Source organism: Cyprinus carpio, chromosome A13, assembly GCF_018340385.1.
Source record: "Cyprinus carpio isolate SPL01 chromosome A13, ASM1834038v1, whole genome shotgun sequence".
NCBI classification, from domain to species: domain Eukaryota; kingdom Metazoa; phylum Chordata; class Actinopteri; order Cypriniformes; family Cyprinidae; genus Cyprinus; species Cyprinus carpio.
In genome coordinates, this window is record NC_056584.1 from 3,312,061 (window position 1) to 3,333,657 (window position 21,597).

Sequence of the window (21,597 nt, forward strand, 5' to 3'; positions counted from 1 at the left end):
AATTGCAGAGGCGTTCTCTGTGCTGTGGAAACAGGATGCTTACTAAATGTCAACATGCATTTATTCATCTCACTTGCAAAAAAAAAAAAAAGATTCACTATTCCTAAAATTAATAAAAAAAGCAATTAGTTACTTTTTTAGGGAGTAACACAATATCATAATGCATTAGTTTTAAAAGTAACTTTGCCCAACACTACACATTTTTGGATGTCTCTGATAAGCTGATGATTTGAATCAGGTGTGTTAAATAAGGAAGAAATACAAAATCTGCAGAGCAGTGGGTCCCCAGGATAAGAGTTGACTGATTTAGAATATTAGAAAATAATATATTTTCTGCTTCATTCTGTAATAAAAAATCAAAACAGATCACAAAATGATGGTACAGTATTTTAAACACTGGAGTAAAACATGTTATCAAAAGTTGTATTTTGTTGGACAACAGATTTTATAAACATTTCTCATTGCAAGTTTGGTAAAATGTTAAGCGTGTGTTGCTTTTTCAAATGCAGGTTATAAGCAACTCAAACTCACAGTCCTGTAAGTCAAATTGTGATTTTAGTTTTATTTATATTAATCGTGCATATCTTTATATTGATGTTGGAGAATGTGTTTCCAGTGGCAGTCCAGCATCAAAGCCTTAAATTTGATTCTGGCAGTAACTGGTAGCCAATGGAGTGAAATCAGGAGAAGTGTGATACTGGCTCTCTTTGGATTGATTGAAGACCGGATCATGTAATGCACAAACATGCACAACCATGAGTGGTAAAGCTCAGTGAATCATCAAACAGTATTCCCAGGTTCCTTGCTGTCTTGTTTGCATTAGTGTTGTGGAGTAAGTTATCGTCATGTTTCTCACTGCTCACAATTTACCTGGGGTTAACAATTGATCCTGTGTATTCATAAGCTGACGTTTCCCACTATACATTCCTAAAGCGCCTTCCTAAAGCGCCTGTCCTTGATGCATACTATAAAATCATCTAATGATAACATTTTAACATAAACACCAAATCATTTCACACTGAATACATTTGGCACCGTTATGCAGGGTTAACACCACAAAAGCAGAGCTTATCCTGCTTTGGAGCAGGGTTTCATAACCCCAGTGCTAGTGCTGCTTCTAAATGACAAGTGTGAAACATGCCTCTACCCAGGATTAAATATGGGGACAGAACAATGATAAGCAGGGTTAAACGCAGTGTGAAAGTTCTATTGTGGTCGGCCGATGGATTGGCAGAAATTAGAAGGGGCTCTGTCTAGAAAAGGAGCTGACCAAGCACTGAACCTTGAGGCACCTCAGTGATTATGTGATGTGACTCACACACCCTGCTCTCTATAAGACCTTGATGAATCTGCCTGTGAGGTAGACTTTAGCTACCAAAGTACTGTACCTGTGATGACCAAGTCAGAAAGGTGAACAGGAGCAATTACTTCATTTGTGACTAGGTCGCTGCTAATTTTTTGCCATTTCCATGGTAACAGTAACTTAGTGCATTTCTTTTCATTTCTTTTCTTTTTTTCTCTTCAAAATAATAGGTCTGTCAAGATGCATTTTGGCTAAAAACTGTATTTCTTTTGAGGAAATTTAGAGTATTTTTAGCTCCAAACCCCTGACCGTTTGCCCTCCATATAAAATGCACCCACCCTTCTCATCTCCCTGTGAGAGCTGTGAACTTTCTTCAGTGGGAACTTATTCAGGCAGTGGATCTAGAATGAGCAGCAAATGGAAGTGAGACATGAGAAATATTTGAGAAAAAAAGAGTCAAAACAGAGAATGTAGAGGAAGAAACAGAATATCTCTTTATTGTCTTGCTGCATTGTCTATCAAGACTCCATTATAGGAATATTTTATTGCTCAGTGGTTAATCTTTCTAACCTCAGGAGGAGACATAGTTGTGATTCTCATGTATTTCTCATTTTAGTCTCAACAGTGTCTCAGATGTTTCTCCTAAAAATCCTTAGGAGAAATAAAAGTAGACACAACTGAGACATGAGAAAGTTCTGAAAGAAAGGAATCCAAAATGACAATGGGAGAGAAACGTGTGAGAAACATGGGAGATCTCTTATTGTCTTGCTGTAATCTCTTGCAAGACTACATTATAAAAATGTTTAAGTGCTCACCTTTAATGGTCAGGACAGTAGGAATAGAGACAGGAAACAATTGGACAGGTGAGAATTGAACAGGAGAAAAGTACCTTTAGCTGGGATTCAAACTCATGCTGTCTGCGGTGCAGTTGTGCTTCACGTCTATGTGCTGCCCACAAAGCTATGGCTCTAATGAAGGTTACTCTACTCTCAGGATACTAAGTGTGATTCTCTAATATGTCTCATTGCGATATCAGCTTTGTCTTAAGATGTCTTCAGTTTTATTTTAGGAGAAACGTTAAACTTTTACTAATGTTATAAATGCTAAAATTATAATTTAAATAGAATTAAACATTTCAGAATATCAAGGGTCACTAGTTTAAATGTTTAAATTTATAAATGTTGAATGTCCAGCACTGTATACACCACATTTTCCAAACAGACTAGAAAGGACTTACAAGTTGTTTAGTCTAAGAACTGTACCTTTTTTAAACAAATGTAACACTAGTGTTTTTTGTTTGTTTGTTTGTTTTGCTTGTTTATTAATAAAATTTTGTCTTGTAGAGCCCATTTTTGCATGTATGTAAATAGGTTATGGTTTCCTCTGTTCCTCTGTTAAAATTATTGCGTTGCAATAAAACGCTGTCTACATAAAACAACTTCATGTTCATGTGTTGTCTTTGATTGAAATGGTGTAGATAAATGACATTGAAGCTAACCAGAGGGAAGAAATAAAATAAAAAAAGAGATCTCTTTACCATTTCAAATATTTCTCCTAGACAGAAATGAGGTTACCTTAAGACTGAATGGAAACTTTTGCTTGAGTCTCCTGCTTCTCAAACTTGTCTCCTGAGACAAAAACTATCTCTCAATGGTCTTCTTTAAAGCTTTAAAATAGATTTCAACAACTTTACACACTGTGCTCAGATTTTTCTCCTTAACTAGAGACTCGAGAGCTCTCACATTTGTCTCCTCTAAATTTCAGAAGTGATCTCAAGACCTTTACAAAGTGTGCACCAAGTCAAATGCCTCAGTATGAGCTCAAACATTTCTTCCATATAATCTGTATTAATAATCAAATTAGTCAAATAATCAAGTCATAAGCCATTTACGTGCCTTCCAGCAAAGAAAGCTCCAGGGTTACATTTTCTGTAGATCAGTTTTGATTAAGGCATCCGGTACATTACTATTTCCAACAACAAATTATGTGCCTAAGTATTGTCCTATAAAAAGTAACATCCTTATTTCTGCATAATTTCTCTCTCAATATAGCCTTTAACTCTGAATTTATGATTTCCCCCATTTATTTAGTGCCTTTCAAGTACTTGACGGTTATTGTTCTGCATGATAAGAAGTGGAGTAACTAAACCCCCCTTAACTGTGGTAAAATCACAGCATGGCTTCGAATGGCTTACTGCTTTAAAAAAGGACCCAACAGCAATATGCTAAAAGACACCAATGTTCCATAAATATATGAATAATAATGAATAGAATAAGCTAATTTTCTAGTAATATATGTCTTTTAATCGAAAGGTCCGATCACACCAAGGAAGAAAACTTTAACAAATACTATAACGATAAGTTTTAATAATCATCCACAACACCACAACTATGGTGAACACAACAGAGGAGAACGATATTGAAGCGCTCAAGTATTTAAAGCAGCAGACAACATACATGCAGCATGCTTATATTAAACAATGTTATGGTCAGGTATCATGGTAATCTTTATGTTATCTTTATAGTCTTGGTGTGAACTAGCTTAAACTAAATGCAATTGAAGGTTGCCAGGCAATGTAACTTCAGTAACGGCATTTGTTTATCTGTAACCACTTTGAACGTGGCTAATTCAATCAGAATTTAAGAAATTACCATTTATTCCATAATTGATCAAATGAATCCAGTTATACTGTGCACAGAAGTGAAATAGGATTTTATACTAAAGCATTTTATGATAATTATGAAGTTTTAGAGGGGTCTGTGATTGCTGGTCTGAAGAATTTTTTTTTTTTTTTAACAGTTGCCTTCCATAATCCTAAAACAGGTTCAGTCAGGTTTAGACCAGCTTCTGTGCATCTCTGCAAATCTATGATAAACACATTGTTACAATTGTTTGTGAATTGTTGGTTGGTTTTCTCTCTCTATCTGTGTGTGTGTTTTAAGAAAATTTTACATTGAATTCTGATCTAGATGTGAAATAAATGTTTCCTGCTACAGTGTTAGTATTTCTCAAGACAGCACACAGGATTAAATTGGTTTAGGGACCAATTATCACTAGTAACTAGTTGCTTATTAGCATGCATATTACTAGCATAATTGCTGTTTATTAATACTTATAAAGCACATATTGATGCCTTGTTCTGCATTACAATATTTTAGATCCCTTAATCATATCCCATACCTAAACTTAACAATTAGCTTACTAACTATTAATAAGGAGCAAATTATTAATTTATTGAGGTGAAAGTCGTAGTTATTATTTAGTTAATACTGAGAACTGGTCCCCAAACTAAAGTGTCACCATAAAATAATTTTGAAAGAAAAATGTTACCAGCTATCAAATATGTGTCTGTTTTAGATTTATGGTCATTATATGCTTTTTACCCCTCACTGAGAGCTCCAATGGCAGTCCTGGCATGAAACAAAAGAACAAAAATTGCAGCAGAACTTGATAGGCAGTTATTGGCATGCAGTTTCATTGTACAGAAATAACAGCAGCTTTGGCATTTTGATATCATCTCTTTTTAAGATTCAAAGGAATACAGTTAAGATGAGAGCTACATGGTGGGTAAATGGTGGCAAAATTTTTAAGGCTTGACTTGATTGGACTATCATAGCCAAGAGAACAGATGACAGATGAACTGCTATATAAAATAAAAATAAGTAAAGATACAATTGTTTTGTGGAAGTTGCATTAAAATTCACTGCTATAATGGCAAAGTAAATATTAAACAGATCTGATCCAGATTTAGACATCATGAGCTATTATTACACTGGTACATGACCACAATTCATATTATGATCGAAAAATTCAAGTTATGAGTTTGAGTATTGACAGAATCTAGAAATTATGCATGAACTGTCCCTGAACCTAAGATAAATAGACCCTGCTTTAAAGAGCAAGCAGAAATATAACTCGTAGGTTATGTGAGATTGAACATCCAGACATTACCTCTAAACTCGTCAATATTGCTTCTTGAATTATTACTCTAAATTTCAAGGACTCTACATGACACATGGCTTGGTTCTCAGGTTCTACTTTATTTGGCTAGAATACATGCAGATACTGTACCAACCAACACAAAAGACAGCAAACAACCACATTTCAGAACCAAGTAAAGATACATTTTTACATATAAAACATACACTGATAAAAGACCACGCTAATCAGACTGGTTTTTAAATAATCTATATTATGTAACAGTAAAGTATTGAGTGGTGGTTCAATGAGGCCATACATGTATTTGTACAAATACTTCTGAAAATGATTGTATTTAGTTATTTTAAACAATCGAGCATAACAGTTTTGTAAATATCCCACTCATTTTCTTCATAGAGAAATTGATTTTTAACAATACCATCTGAACGTACCATATGAAAATGTTACAATTTTAATGTAAATAACTACACTACCCATAATCCAGAGTAAACCCTTCACCAATCAGAGAAGGCTGTTACCATGACAACATAGATTTGCAATTAAAAATTTCAGCATACAGAGCCATTCTCACAAAGCATTGCAAATGGCGTTGATTCTCCTGACACATGCTTAAATGATTGTATCTAAATATCCCCCCCAAGCCCCCCCAAAAAAAAGTTTCTATACCTATAATCAATAACTAAGTCAGTAGTTCTTTACTGAACCATTGCTTTGTCATTCTCAATGCTTTAAGGGATGAGTAGTTAATTCACTCATTAAACAACTCAAATAATAATTTTTGCTGTATCATAAACACATTATACATACAAAGTATGAAAATGGCACATTTCACAGGAAAAAAAAATAATTAACTAATTTAAAAATATAACAGCTGTCAAGCGATATTCACCTGCAGAACAATGTCCATAAGCAGCATCATCAGTTCACTTTAATCATCTGTAATATGGGTGACATTAAAACCACTCAGCTCAGCTCCCTTTCTACATTCGGTCAGTTGGGGATTGATGTCTGTCTCATCTGCGCTCTTCCTTGAGGTGTAGGTGGATTTCCAGCGAAGGAGAACGATCCTTTTGAAATATTTGACAGTGTTGTTCTTTACACTGACGAAGCAGAACGTGTTGATCATGCTGTTGCTCATGGCGATGCACTCGATAATGTAGAAAGCCACCAGGGAGTTCCTCTCTCGGGAGATGAATGTGGGGTGGAAATCGCGCAGGATGGTGTAGCCATAGTATGGAGCCCAGCAGAGGATGTACGCTGTGAGAATGCCTATCAGCACCATGACAGTTTTCCTCCGGCAGCGCAGGCGTTTGCGGATCTGCTCCGTTTGGAAACCTGGCACACTCTTGAACCAGAGCTCTCTGGAGATGCACAGATAGCACAGGGCCATGGTGAGCACTGGGCCCACAAACTCCACGGCAAAGATAAACAGGAAATATGAGCGATAGTACAGCTGCTGGTCCACCGTCCAGATCTGGGCACAGAAGGTCTTGCTGCGGTTGGCTCCATTGGGGACTTTGGTTGCGGACGCAAAGTACGCAGAGGGAATAGAAATGAGCACTGGGACAATCCACACCCCAGTTATGAGACAGTATGCTGTCTGGTGCTTCATTCTGGGCCTCAAGGGATGAACAATGGCCATATACCTAAACACAACAATGACAATTAGTGGGATTCCATTCAATTTCCTTTCTCTATGGGGCAAATTCACTAAACCCCTGCATTTTAAACACTTACAATCCTGTTGAACCAGGTACTGTTTAACAGTCTGCAATGGTTTAGTGCTGTACCATGCACATTTACATTCAGTCATAGTCACTGTTTTCAGCACAGTCATGATATGTGAGTTTAGATGTCAGTGGTATATGCCAAGTAGTGGTGGTGGACAGTAATGGAATATTTTTACTAGTATATTTTTTCAAGTTTCTGTACTTTATCTACTATTTCTACTTTATATATATATATTTTTTTTTTTGGAAATTTGTACTTTTACTTTTTACTTCATTACATCACAAAGCATAATATCAATATAATTTTTTACTCCAGTACATTTCATAACACGAAGTTAATCCTAGTTATTTTGAACTTAAAAATAACCACCCACTCTGAAGATGCATTCATGAGCTGATTCTCCCCCCCCCCCAAAAAAAAAAAAAACCTTATGTAACTTTTTGTTTAGGTTACATTATGTAACTCTCATTTCCTAAAGAAGGGAACAAAGACGTTTTGTCAACATAAACGTTAGGGGTCTCACTTGGGAGCCCCAATCACCTTTGACCATTACATAAAATGGCCAATGACTGGCTCAACTCTGATATTTTAGAATTTCTCTAAAGTATTAGGTGTCACCCAGTTCGGAGCTCTGCAGATATCTGCTAGAGAGGCGTCGTGTGCGAATGCCCAGGAAGAGGCCAAACTCCAATTGGAATGAGCTCTCATCTTCAAAGGTTGGTTGCTTTGTGGGGGTGTTTTGGTTGTAATTTTTGGTTTTCTTGATGGGTATTATAGCTGTGAATAACTCCAATTAATAGCTAAACTTCAGAGCAAAAGCCTGCCTAGTAGAGGGGACTCTAGCCTGAGTGATAGTATATATCACAACCTGTGGCAAGCCAGGAAAATCTGCTGCATCCCATCCAGAAACCAAACATGCAGGTTTCAGAGATAGGTACACAGGTGCCAGATGGTGCCCTGCCCCTGAGAAAAAAGGTCTTTCCTCAGGGGAATTCTCCAAGGAAGGCTGTCACGAGAAGCATGAGGTTGGTCTGTGTCTCTGCAAGGAGACTCACTGGGGGGATGGCATACTTGTGCAGCCCCCAGGGCCAGTTGTGTGCCAGCAGATCCATGCTGAGGGGGTCCTCAGTCAGGAAATAGAATAACTGGCAATGGGAGGATTCCTGGGAAGCAAACGGATCGACCTGTGCTTCCCCGAATCAACTGTAAATTACCTGAACCACCTGGGGATGGAGTCTCCATTTTCCCAGGAGGGTAAGCTACCTGGAGAGTGCATTGGCTGCATGGTTGAGCTCCCCCAAAACATGAATGGCACACAGCGATTTGAACTGCATCGGACTCCAAAGGAGGAGTTTGTGGGCGAGTTGTGACATGCGACGAGAGCGTATTCCCCCTTGATGGTTGATGTTCGCAACTGTCGCAGTGTTGTTTGTCCGGACAAGCACATGCTTCCCTTGTAGCAGTAGTCGAATACAGCAAATTGCAATTAGTATGACCAGCAATTTGAGGCAATTAATATGCCACTGAAGGGCATTAAGTTGCCCAGCCCGTCCTGGAGGCATCTGTTATAACAACAATATGCCTCGACACTTGCTCCAAGGGCACCCCTGCCCGAAGAAAAGCAAGGCCTGTCCAGGGGCTGAAAAGACAATGACAAATTGATGAAACAATCACCAGATGCATGCCACGGTGCCATGCCCATCTCGGGACTCAGCTGTGCAGCCAGTGAGTTTCCAGGTGTGTTTGTGGGCTGTAAAGTTGTTTTATAGGTGCTGATGATGCCATATTCCCCGGAAGCCTCTGAAATTGTTTTAGAGGAATCACTATTTTTCCCCTGAAAGAACTCAGCACTGACTGGGCACGCTTGCTTGTGAGATGTGCCATCATATTGACCGAGCCCAACTCAATACCGAGAAAAGAGATGCTCTGCACAGGGAAGAGCTTGTTCTTTTCCCAGTTAACCCCAAGACCCAGCTGACTGAAATGCTGAAGCACCTGATCCCTGTGCTCACATAACAGATCTCAAGAGCTAATATAAGCCAGTTGAGGACTCGGATGCTCTTCTCCCGTAATGGAGACAGAGCACCCTCCACAACTTTTGTGAATATGTGGGGAGACAGGAACAGCAGGAAGGGGACCTTGTATTGACAAGCCTGACCCTCAAACCGGGAAAATGGTCTGTGTCAAAGCAGTGTCAGGACATGCATGTCCTTCAGGTCAATTGCTGCAAACCAATTCTGGTGTCGAACTCAAGAAAGAATGTGTTTCTGCATCAACGTCTTGAGTGGAAACCTGTGAAGGAAAACTGATTCAAGATCCAGGATTGGTCATAGCCCACCACTTTTCTTGGGTACGATGAAGTAAAGTCTGTAAAACCCCACCTCCATCTCGACTGGAGGGACAGGCTTTATTGCATCCTTTGCCAGGAGGACTGCAATCTCCTCATACATGGCAGGGGAATCTCTGAAAGCAGCTCCAGAGAGACGATCTCTGACATACCCTGTGTTGTGCAGCAGGGGGAGGAAGAGTGCCCAACGTTGGAAGCATAGCTTCGTAAAATTAAAGGCAGAGAAGGAGCTCTTACCAGGTTCCCCGAATCCCGCTGTGAAATGGCAAGGAAAGCATGAGGAAGCAAAGCATTCTGCATCCGCATACTCTTGGCCTGTGGTGAAGAAAAGCATCGTAACTGACAGGGAGGAAAGCAAACTTTGTTGGTGTCCTGCATCTCAGCTAGGTTCAGCCATAGATGGTGCTCCTGGACTACCATTGTAGACATCACCTGCCCAAGAGACCACGCCGTGACCTGGGAGCCACAGATGATTACTCCAAGTGGTGATGTTTTGCATGCACAAGTACACCACAACCACACGCTTCACTTGGGGAATGTCTATCATGATTGATAAATTTACAATTTATTCTAAAATTCCAAAAATAAAAAAAAAATAAAGTGTGATGATATGAGTTAAACTTTCATATATTTTAGATTCATTGCACACCAACTGAAATATTTCAGGTCTTTTATTGTTTTAATACTGATGATTTTGGCATACAGCTCATGAAAACCCAAAATTCCTATCTCAAAAAAATTAGCATATTTCATCCGACCAATAAAAGAAAAGTGTGTTTTTAATACAAAAAAAGTCAACCTTCAAATAATTATGTTCAGTTATGCACTCAATACTTGGTCGGGAATCCTTTTGCAGAAATGACTGCTTCAATGCGGCGTGGCATGGAGGCAATCAGCCTGTGGCACTGCTGAGGTGTTATGGAGTCCCAGGATGCTTCGATAGCGGCCTTAAGCTCATCCAGAGTGTTGGGTCTTGCGTCTCTCAACTTTCTCTTCACAATATCCCACAGATTCTCTATGGGGTTCAGGTCAGGAGAGTTGGCAGGCCAATTGAGCACAGTAATACCATGGTCAGTAAACCATTTACCAGTGGTTTTGGCACTGTGAGCAGGTGCCAGGTCGTGCTGAAAAACGAAATCTTCATCTCTATAAAGCTTTTTCAGCAGATGGAAGCATGAAGTGCTCCAAAATCTCCTGATAGCTAGCTGCATTGACCCTGCCCTTGATAAAACACAGTGGACCAACACCAGCAGCTGACATGGCACAACCCAGACCATCACTGACTGTGGGTACTTGACACTGGACTTCAGGCATTTTGGCATTTCCTTCTCCCCAGTCTTCCTCCAGACTCTGGCACCTTGATTTCCGAATGACATGCAAAATTTGCTTTCATCCGAAAAACGTACTTTGGACCACTGAGCAACAGTCCAGTGCTGCTTCTCTGTAGCCCAGGTCAGGCGCTTCTGCCGCTGTTTCTGGTTCAAAAGCACACGCCTGTGCATGGTGGCTCTGGATGTTTTCTACTCCAGACTCAGTCCACTGCTTCCGCAGGTCCCCCAAGGTCTGGAATCGGTCCTTCTCCACAATCTTCCTCAGGGTCCGGTCACCTCTTCTCGTTGTGCAGCGTTTTTGCCACATTTTTCTTTCCCACAGACTTCCCACTGAGGTGCCTTGATACAGCACTCTGGGAACAGCCTATTCGTTCAGAAATTTCTTTCTGTGTCTTACCCTCTCGCCTGAGGGTGTCAGGTCGGCAGTCTTACCCATGATTTTTGTTTTGAGTAATGAACCAGGCTGAGTTTTTAAAAGCCTCAGGAATCTTTTGCAGGTGTTTAGAGTTAATTAGTTGATTCAGATGATTAGGTTAATAGCTTGTTTAGAGAACCTTTTCATGATATGCTAATTTTTTGAGATAGGAAGTTTGGGTTTTCATGAGCTGCATGCCAAAATCATCAGTTTTAAAACAATAAAAGACCTGAAATATTTCAGTTGGTGTGCAATGAATCTAAAATATATGAAAGTTAAATTTTTTATCATTACATTATGGAAAATAATGAACTTTTTCACAATATGCTAATTTTTTGAGAAGGACCTGACACGCTTCACTTGGGGAATGTCCACAGTGGTGAGGAGGAAAGAGCTCAAACTTGACCGGGTGCTGTAAGGTGCCTTTCACATTTTAGTGAGCTCTTCATTAACTTCCGTTGCCCAGATATCAATCATCCAGCCTTGAGTGCTCGGGGGATGGAGGTGCTATTGCCGGGGGTTGCTCAGCAGAATCTTCAGCATCACATGACAAAAGCTCCTCCTCTGATGCTACGATGGACATCTTATGCTCATCTGTAGCCCCGAATGAGACACTGGGTCTGCCGCGGGATGTACCGACACCTTCACCCAGGGGCAAAACATGTAGCCCCGACTTTAATCCAGCTAAGACCACCAACCAGCATAGGCTGGTTTTAGCTGTTTTTGTTTTTGTTTTTGTTTTTTTTTAGCACTGGGGAAAAACCGCACTCTTCATGTGATATAGATTAACTATATTAATGGCACAGAGTCACCCGTTCCCTCAGCAAAACAGTTTGCAATAATCTGCTCCAATTCACCTCACTATTAACTCACCTCACCTGTTTCACCTCATTATCCACCACTATTAATTAATAAATAAACTTAACTGCTGAATTTAACTTATCTGTCTTGTCCTCCTATTTGGTGACAATTAAATTATATAAATATAAAAAACATACAGAGCCGCCTACAATTTAGAATTACTTGAATTTTGATTATTCTAAATGTGTTTTAATTGACTACATCATGTAGTTTATGCGTACATTTTCTGTGTATGTTTTTTTTTTTATATAGTCGATAATGTCAGATCGCACATCGTTAAAACAACACTTTCCATATTATCGCAGACAATATACTGTATATCGCACACCCCATCCTAGACTTGAGTTGAAAATGAATCATCTGCGATTGTGCAAGCACTTGTTTGCACATGAGCAAAGGTGGTTTTAAGGAGTCTAACTTGCAAGCACCAGACCATGGATTCATCAAACCTGCCCCCTTGCAGTCGGTGTTCTTCCGACTTTATTTTTGTGGTAAGTAACAAATATGCTTTGGGGAAATGTATCAGAGTATATAAGTTTACATTTTAATTTGGAAATGTAATGGAATAAATTTTGAAGTTGAGAGAAATATAAAAACTCAAGTAAAGTATATATTCTCCCAAAAAATACTTAAGTACTGTGACTAAGTATTATTAATTTTTTAAATTACACCACTGATTATTTGCAGATCAACACATTAAATGTCTGCACTAATAGACACTAAATGACTAGTCTGACTAGTACTGGCTAAAATAAATAATACACATGGTTCATTGATCAGTACTTTTTACTTTTAATGCTTAAGTATATTAAAATCAAGTACTTTTGTACTTTTACTTAAGTAAAATGGAAAACGAGTACTTTTACTGGAAAAACATTTTTATTATGGTATCTGTACTTTTACTCAGTTAATGTTAAATGGTAATGTTGTTTCCCACCAATGCATATACAGTAAAGGGTGGAGTAATGTCTGCAAAATACGCCAACTTCAGGTACGTATATACTGTATATTTTTGTGCTGCACGGTGACAGTGTTTATGAGTCTTGTGTGAAACCAGAAGTTCCCTAACACTTCAACACATTTCTTCTGTTGCATTGCCAGCACTGAAGTTTCCCTCAGGAAATGCTAATCTAGTTCAATGTGTTCCGTTTGTCTTATTTAAAGATTTCAATCAATAGATCAGAAGCTTATGCATCTGTAAGTCATCCATAATTGAATTTTGCTTAATTATGGACTGTCATTAGAGTCAAGTCGAACGGCGAGGCAGATTTAATTATAAGTGGGTTATACGCTTATCAAATTATCAGAATTAAAAAAATACATAATGTGATAATGTTCAAACAAACTCATCCTGTCAAAATGGAACTGTTAAAAATGACTTTTGAAGTTTCCCCAGACACTTCATCTTCATAAGTTGTTTGGCTTTAAAAAATAAAATGCTTCTGACATCTAGCTGCCATAGAAATAGTACAGAATTCATAATGTACTCTTTATTCTCTTATTTTAGCAAAAATGTAGTTCTCTGGTACAGGACAAAATTAATCATTAATAGTGTCAATATTTCAACATTTTATTCCATTTCAAGCTGTTTGAGTAGGCTTAAGTAAAGAGCACATAAGTGTTGTTTCCTCTGGCCATATTTTATTCCTTCATAGGGAAAGGATGATAGAAAGCCCACACAGACAGCATTTTAAACAGTTTCCTGAGTGCCTGAAGAGATCCACTCACATTATTAAAGAAATATTCCAAGCAGTCCTCCATATGTCACCATTAGCACTGTCTCTACATTCTGACATGGGTCTGGAGATTTTATTGAATAAAACATAGTTCAGACTCAAAATTCTGAATGGATGTGATGTGTTCGAAGCTATTAAACACACAGCTGTGACCACACATTTGAAAAGTTTGGTCACACTTTCTATGAAGCCTCTATTTATAATGTTTTATAAAGGTATTCTTAAGACGTTGTAATAGATGCATAATTCCTTATTAAATACTTAGTAGAAAAATACATAGTAGTACATTATGAAGGATCTAATTAAATATTTGTGGTTATAACTTTTAAGAGTATGAAGATTTTTAACCATTTTAACCATGTATTATAAGTCTCATATCTTGACATTAGGATCTGCGCAGTTTCTTACTACATCTTATGAGTGGTTAGGAGTGTTTCTTCATACCTGTGAAGTAAATGTGAGTTCACTGGTAACCATTTTACATGCAAAACAATGAAAAATGGTTTTGTGGATATTAAAATTAGAAATGATAATTACAAATGTGTCATAACCCATTGATGATATCTTAAGGCTGTTTTAAAGAAGACTTAACTCAGGTTACATTACTCAAAGCAAAGACCATTAATAAATATTATTACCACATTATAAAGCCTGTTTACAAGAAGATTTGTATAGGTTTGTATTTCATGATGCAGGGAGATACTGTGCAGATCTTGAACAACATCAATATTTAAGGCTTATAATGCATTTTGCCTATATTATAATGCCGTAAGAATACCCATTTATTGCATTACAAATAAAGGCTTCATAGAAACTGTAACCAAAAGTTAATCTAAAATTTTAATTTAATCATTATTTACTCACTTTTATGTCGTTCCAAACCTGTATGCTGTTATTGTTCCAAACTTTGACATCAAGCCTGGAATGGTGCATTTTAATGAATGCAGATGTGAATGAGATTTCAGACTTTGGCAAAAGGGAAGATTGTGAGCGAATAAAAGCATACATTTTGGTTTCTTTATGACACAAAACTATTGTATAGCATCAGAAGACAGCATACTCATGAATAAACACTACACAAAGTTTTTAAACTATTTTTATGTGCTGCTCTTATGAAGTATTACACCATGGAAAAGAGCTGCATAATGATTCTTTAAAAATTATCCTTTTATGAGCAAAACTCACAAAAAAATGGTTCACATGGTTTTAGAAAAAAAAAGCAAACAATGAGACGAATTATATTTTGGGGATGTTCCATTGTTCGACAACTGTAAAAAGCTTTCAGCTAGGCTAATGATTTATTTTGTATTGTTTATTGTGAAATTTACTTTACTGTAAATAATAACTCACAGCCTCTCAAATGACTTATTGCTTTAATTTTCTGCTTTTAGGCTGAATATAGCCTTTATATTTGTTTTTAAGTACAGCTGTATATTTCCTAGTGAAGAGGTTCACTTGATTTGATGCCAGTGAAGGATAATGCACAGTGGATTATTAAATCCTACTCAATTACTGGAAAGCTTTTGTTGAAGAGCAGGAAAAATTTTTTCACAATCATCTATTTGAGCAGTATGTTGTCAAGTGCTTTGTTCAGGAAGCTCAATTCATAATGCATGAATCTGAAAGTCAACAATATTTTGCCCGCTGAATAAGCGACCCAACCCCGGGCTTTCCTTTTCCTTTCAACTGTCTAGCGGGACTGAGGTACGATATCTAAATCACACCAACCTGTCAACGGCGATGGCCAGTAAGGCATTGGTAGACACATAGAGAGAGACAGTCCTGAGGTAGTTGACAGAGGCACACAACACTTTCCCATGATCCCAGGAGAGCTGCTTGACCACGTAATAATCCATCAAGAAAGGGCAGCAGACCACAGCCACTATGAAGTCGGAGATGGCCAGGTTGGCGATCAGCAGGTTGGTGAGGTTCCTGAGTTTTTATATCGGGCCAGAGTGGCTATGAAGAGGAAGTTGCCGAAGCCGCACACCAGAATGATGCAGACGAGCACGGCTCCGATGACGATGGTGGCCACAAAGTAGGCCAGTCCTTGCGTGGTGTCCGGCATCTCCTCTGCAGGAACACCATAGTCCATGTCGTAGAAGTCTGTGTAAGTGTCGTGAACGTCCAGAACGGGCACCTGACTATGAGGGTTTACGAAGATGGCTGCCAAGTGAGTGATGTTTGCGTCCTCCATGACAGAGAATTCGAGAGAAGCCTGTGAGCGCTGCTGATTTCTGATTGGTTTCAAAAGGGGTCGCAAAGTTCACTAGTCTTTTTCTAGCAGTCAGTGGTCATGACCCAGGAATGTTCTTGTCTTCTGAAATGGTTTCAGATTGTATTTCCAGTAGAAGAAAGCAGGAGACAAGCCACATATGAAACACAAAACATAAACACTGACATTATTTCATGATAACTGAAAAATATTGTGGCAAATAATATTATCTCTATCTGAGTTGAAAGAGCAGTTCAATCAAAAATGAAACATGTCTCTAAAAAAGAAGTCTTATTCAAAAGTAAATCTGTTCACAAAAGCCTTTAAAAGAACTCATCAACTAATGTAATAAGTATAATTTCTGTTTTTCACATTAAGCTATCGCATGGCTTCAGAAGACTTGCAATAGCTTTTATAGAACTCTTATGATGCCTTTAGTTTTTTTTTTTTTGAAAGCCTCACTTCCACCTCACTATAACTGTACGGAAAAAAGCAACCAGATTATTCTTCACAGTTTCATCTTTTGTGTTCGAAGAAAGAAAGTCATGCAAAGTTTTGGAACGGCATGAGGGTGAGTGAATAATCATAGATCTTAAGAAAATAATAAATAAATAAGGCTACAAAGCAGTAATAAAATGATACATCTTTGCAAACAAAAATGTCTGGATTGTAAAATATGTAATTTTGACAATGTCTTTCTCTTTAAACAGATTAAGGTCTTGCAATAAGAGACTTTGACTATATTCTGTACATTCAAGATTAAAAAAGTGTGATGCTTATTTCATAGCAGAAATAAATATAATTTTACATTATTAAGCATTTTGCCGTCCTGGCACCACCACAACATGCAATATCCTATAAACATTCTGCTTTCACTTTATATGAAACATGCATGAACAATGCATTAAAAAGGTATCCATACTGCCTTATGATACATAATGTAATGTTTTATATATTTTCAAAAATAATTCTAATCATGGTCTAAATGATATATGGATACATGATATATGAATTTTGTCATGATGCACCATATGCTTTAATGGTATAATCAGAAGAGGTATCATGATGTACGTAGCCGTTCTTTCAATTTTAGTTTTCTTGAAATTAAAATAAATAATTCTGAGTCTGACTGCTGCCCTTTCACTTAATTAGATTAGAGCGGTTTATGCTGCAAGCTGTTCATGAAGTAAAATAGCACAAATAGACATCAGTAATTAAATATTACACAGTTCGAGCTGTAACAGTTACAACTAAACATTTAGCACTTTATCCAACATGATGTTGAATATAAATATGACCCTGTGCCGAACGACGAAGTTTGTGAATAAACTTACCGACTTTCAGAAGTTGAGAGACGCTTGTCATTGTCACCGGTGTGTGATGTTTCATCAGTCTCATCTGTGTAATTCACATGCAGATGTGTGCAGCGCGCGAGTCCTTCACACACATCAGCATTCTCTCTCCCTCTTGTGGCAAATGTGAAAGTCAGATCATTGACGTCTTCAGTCCTCGAGCGCGGATTCCTCCCGGCTGTTCGTTGTGCAGGTGTGACGCGTCTTTCACTAAATTACAGTGTCGCGCAAATCCAAGAGCCTCTGCAATATGGCAAATTACATCAGCTGCATGCAGTACTTCATTTAAAAGCTCAGTTTGTAAGTAGTTTGCTCGTCCTCTGCCGTCTGACCTTCTGAGAGAGAAAAAAAAAAAAAAAAAAAAAATACCTGGTCTTTGAAACAGCAAGATGGCAAATCTCCACATTTTTATTAGTTCTCTGCTGTGAACCTAAACAATGCAACCTTACTATTCAACATTTTTATAATATTATTTACATTTTTGAACAAATAAAGGCTGTTACAAACCAATCAGTTCTTCTGAGACTAAACAGTGAACATTCCGCAGATAGCAAAATACACTCGGGCAAGTTCCGGTTAGATTCTCGCCTGCTGGCGACTTACTCGGCCCGACTCCGTCTGCCGCACTCGGGCCGGATGCCTGTGGACTCACTGCCCGCTTCAGTCAGGGCAGATGCTGCGGCCGTCAGCGAGCCGACACTGCCGCATCCGAGCCAGTGTTCTGTCGATTTGTCCTACGCTGTCAGATTTTCCTACTTCCCATTAAAACAGTGGGTAGTACAATTCGACAACGAAAATGCTGTCGATAAAATTATGGTTTATTAACATCTACACATATCATAACCCTAAACCGACCCTTAGAGTAATGCAAATACAGTTATTATGTGTTATATTCGCGGTTGAAGCTAGAAGGGATACATTTACAGGAAACCAACAATAAATATATATTTTTTCCTACCTATAAGATTGTGTTTTATTAAAGTCTATACCTATCCCAACTCTAAACCTACCCTTACAGTGATGCAGATACATTAAATATTGTTGTTTAGCATGAGAAAAAGGACGCAATATTGCTGTGCGCATGCGCAGTAAACACATGTAGGAAAATCTGACGGGTAGGATAAAATGTCAGGACACCTGTATCGGCCCGACACCAAAGAGCAGAGCGCGCCGGACGTGGCCCGGCTTCATTTTTAATATCTAATTTACTGATCACTAATCTTTCATTTAAAATTAATACGCAGCCAAAATGTTTACTTTCATTGTATTTATAAATATGTAAACATCTCCTTATGATGAATGCATGTTTTCAAGTTAAGAACTCACTAAGTTGGCATGAGAAAATTGTTTTTTACAAAACTATGCAATTACAGAGAGAGAGAGAGAGAGAGAAAGAAAAGTTATACAGAAAGTATATATAAAACATAACATTTAGCCAAACTACCCTTGCATTGAAGCTATTTATTTTTAAGTATAAACAAAAACACTCAGGTGACACTTAACAATATTTCATTTGTTAATGTTACCTACCCAACATGAACTAACATTACAAATACCTAACATTAACTTTAGTTAACTGTAGTTAATATATTAACCTAGTTAATTTCAACATTTACTAATACATTATAAAGAACAAAAGTTGTGCCTGTTGACATTATTTATCAGAGCTAACAAAGAACAGTTGTTGTTTTTTAACAGTATCAAAGATGAATGCATATTGTAACAAATGTATTGCTCATTGTTATTTAATGTTAATTTCAACGTTTACTCACATTAACTAAAGATACCTTATTATAAAGAGACACCAAAACTTAGTGTTTTGAACAACACATTAGTAAATTGCAAAGTTTTAAAACTAAACACATTTTGTACTTTATTTATCTAATAATTTAGTATTACTATTACCATGGATCATTTCTAAGTGAAACAATGAGTACTTTTCCTTGGTTGTTGCCCATTTTCAAATCGCTCAGGATTTATGGTTGCGGTGGTGTAACATGTCTTTCTACTTCTTAATCTGGTGACATCTTTGCTTGGGAGCTTTAATTTCTGTACCTGTAAAGAACAAATAATATACAAGTATCTATTAGTAAAGGTCTAACGTAATGCGTCATTGTGAATTACAGTAAATTTATGTTCCAGTAATGTACCTGTTATTTTACAGACTATTTACAGCACTAACTGCAGTGACAGCACAATAAGAGGCTGTGCCCAGCATGATTAATATTTAGTGTGTAGCATGCTAATTAAAGAGAGTTCACCCAAAATATGAAAATCATTTAGTCCCCATCATACTGTCCATACCTGACAAACTTGTTGGGTTTGATTACCAGCATTCTTCAAAGTATCTTCTTCTGAGTTCTGCAGAGAAACAAAAGTAAGAGGTTTGGTGAAACATAAAAGACAGAATTCTGGTTAACTATACATTGAAGTAAATTAATAAACACTTTTCACCAGTCATCGCTAAGCAGAAAAAAAATAACAGTGAATTCTGCAATAAAATGCTTGAAAAATACACATTCAGTAGATCCAAAGCTTGCAGTTGATCAGGTATCTTCAGTTAATATTCCCCGCAGTTACTGCAGAAAATAACAAGGTGAAATGGTCAATGCAGACATTTTACTTGAACTTACTTTCTCATTGGCTCTAATGCTCCTTGCTAGTCCAGTCAGGAGTATAATAAAGATGATTTCACTGTCTTGGACTCCAAACACTGCTGTGTTCACAGGTGTCTGAGTAACGTCTGCCATTCCTTCAGCGATGACACTTCTCTTGGTTACTACAAAACATAGAAATATTAAAAGAAATGTGTAGCATGTTAAGAGAAATAATTTGTTTATTAAGTGAAGAAGCAATTAAAGTAAAGTGATGAACTGTGATGCTGTGTTTGTGTTGTAGTCACATGCGTTTTGGCAGAGGTGAGCATATGTACATAGTCTGCTTACATTTAGCCTCTGTAAAAGCAGAACAGAGATATTGCAGATGATCTCAGACATACTGATGTGACTGCAGTACATTCTCATCATAAAAATAACTGAAACTAGCTTATTAGCTTATGTATTTAGTTGAGGTTATTTGAAAACAATGACCCTATAAACACTAAAACAAATCTTCACTCTCACGTACTTAAAGAAATATTGGGGAAAAAAACAATGTTTGCTTATTGCAACTGCATTTGAAAAATAAGAATGTGGAAGATAAAAATACAAACCTTTCTCTTTGTATATACTGGACCGCCATCATCCTCCTCTTCCTAATCTGTTTGTTGGAGGACTGTAGTGTTGCTCTTCAGTTTTCTGCAGCATAAACACACTAGACCCACACAACAATACTTAGATCAAAGATGAAAAAGATATCGGTCATTTATTTTTAAATTACATTTCGCACAAAGCCACGTTCGCTGCAGTCTCACATGTGAGGTAAACTTTGCGAGTTCCTTTATGAGCTTATGAGTGCTTGCACTAGTAAAATATTTAATATAAATGCTCAATGATACTTACCAGAAGTGTTTTATCAAAATGAGTCCATACAACCAAATCTCTTGGTAAATAATATATTGTTTTGTTTGCATCCAAAAAACTGCACAAACAAATGTAGCACGGATAGCAAATATATTTAACATTTTATCGCAGATAATTTCACTGTAAAAAATTTCCTGTAAAATAACAGTAAAGAGCTGGCAGCAGAGACGCCAGCAGTATACCGTTATTTTTACGGTATTCATATGTAAAATGACTTTACGGTAGTAGTGTGTAAACCAGAAATATAGTATATTTCTGTAGTAACCCTGTTAAATGATTTCACAGTCTAATACAGTAAAAAAACTAAATGCAGCATATTTCTGTGATTTATTTGGAAACTAAAATAATATTGTATACCTTTATTTCAAAACCCTATTGGACGATGCTGAGAAGAGCTTTCTAGTAGCAAACAGAAACAGTTGTGTCTGCTTTAGACTATGGCAATAAACTTGCATTCTTAAATTGCTTGTCAGAGACTGCCCCTAGTCATTACCAATTGTGAAGGGCATAACCTATAGTTGACTTTTTTTTTTTTTTATCTAAGACATATAAGTTTGAACACTTACCAAATTCTTGTCATAAGTGATTTATCTTACCTACAGTAATTTAAGCTTTACCTTGAATAACACAATAGGTCACACTATTTACACTATTAATACACACTATTAAAGGAACATTAAGACCTTTTTGATTACATGCATAAGAACATTCAGCATGCAAGCATCTTTGGCACATTTTGGGGAAAAAAAGCCCACAGGCTCGTGTTTTTCCTCTCAACATAGTCCAGGCAGTTAGATTAAAATTTCCTCAAAAGTCAACTTAAAAGTTTATATATGTAATCTGCAA

General features: G+C 37.3%; 1 protein-coding gene across 1 annotated transcript; it reads right to left on the reverse strand.

The window, feature by feature from the left end:
• Positions 1-6,121: 6,121 nt before the first annotated feature.
• On the reverse strand, positions 6,122-21,590 carry LOC109065372 (prokineticin receptor 2-like). Its single transcript, XM_042768411.1, is given in 8 exon segments — positions 6,122-6,888; positions 15,392-15,605; positions 15,608-15,983; positions 17,213-17,565; positions 19,535-19,591; positions 19,864-20,009; positions 20,176-20,184; positions 20,442-21,590. Coding segments are annotated over 3 exon segments (1,185 nt in total). The 5' UTR covers positions 15,861-15,983; positions 17,213-17,565; positions 19,535-19,591; positions 19,864-20,009; positions 20,176-20,184; positions 20,442-21,590; the 3' UTR covers positions 6,122-6,170.
• Between the last annotated feature and the right edge of the window lie 7 nt (positions 21,591-21,597).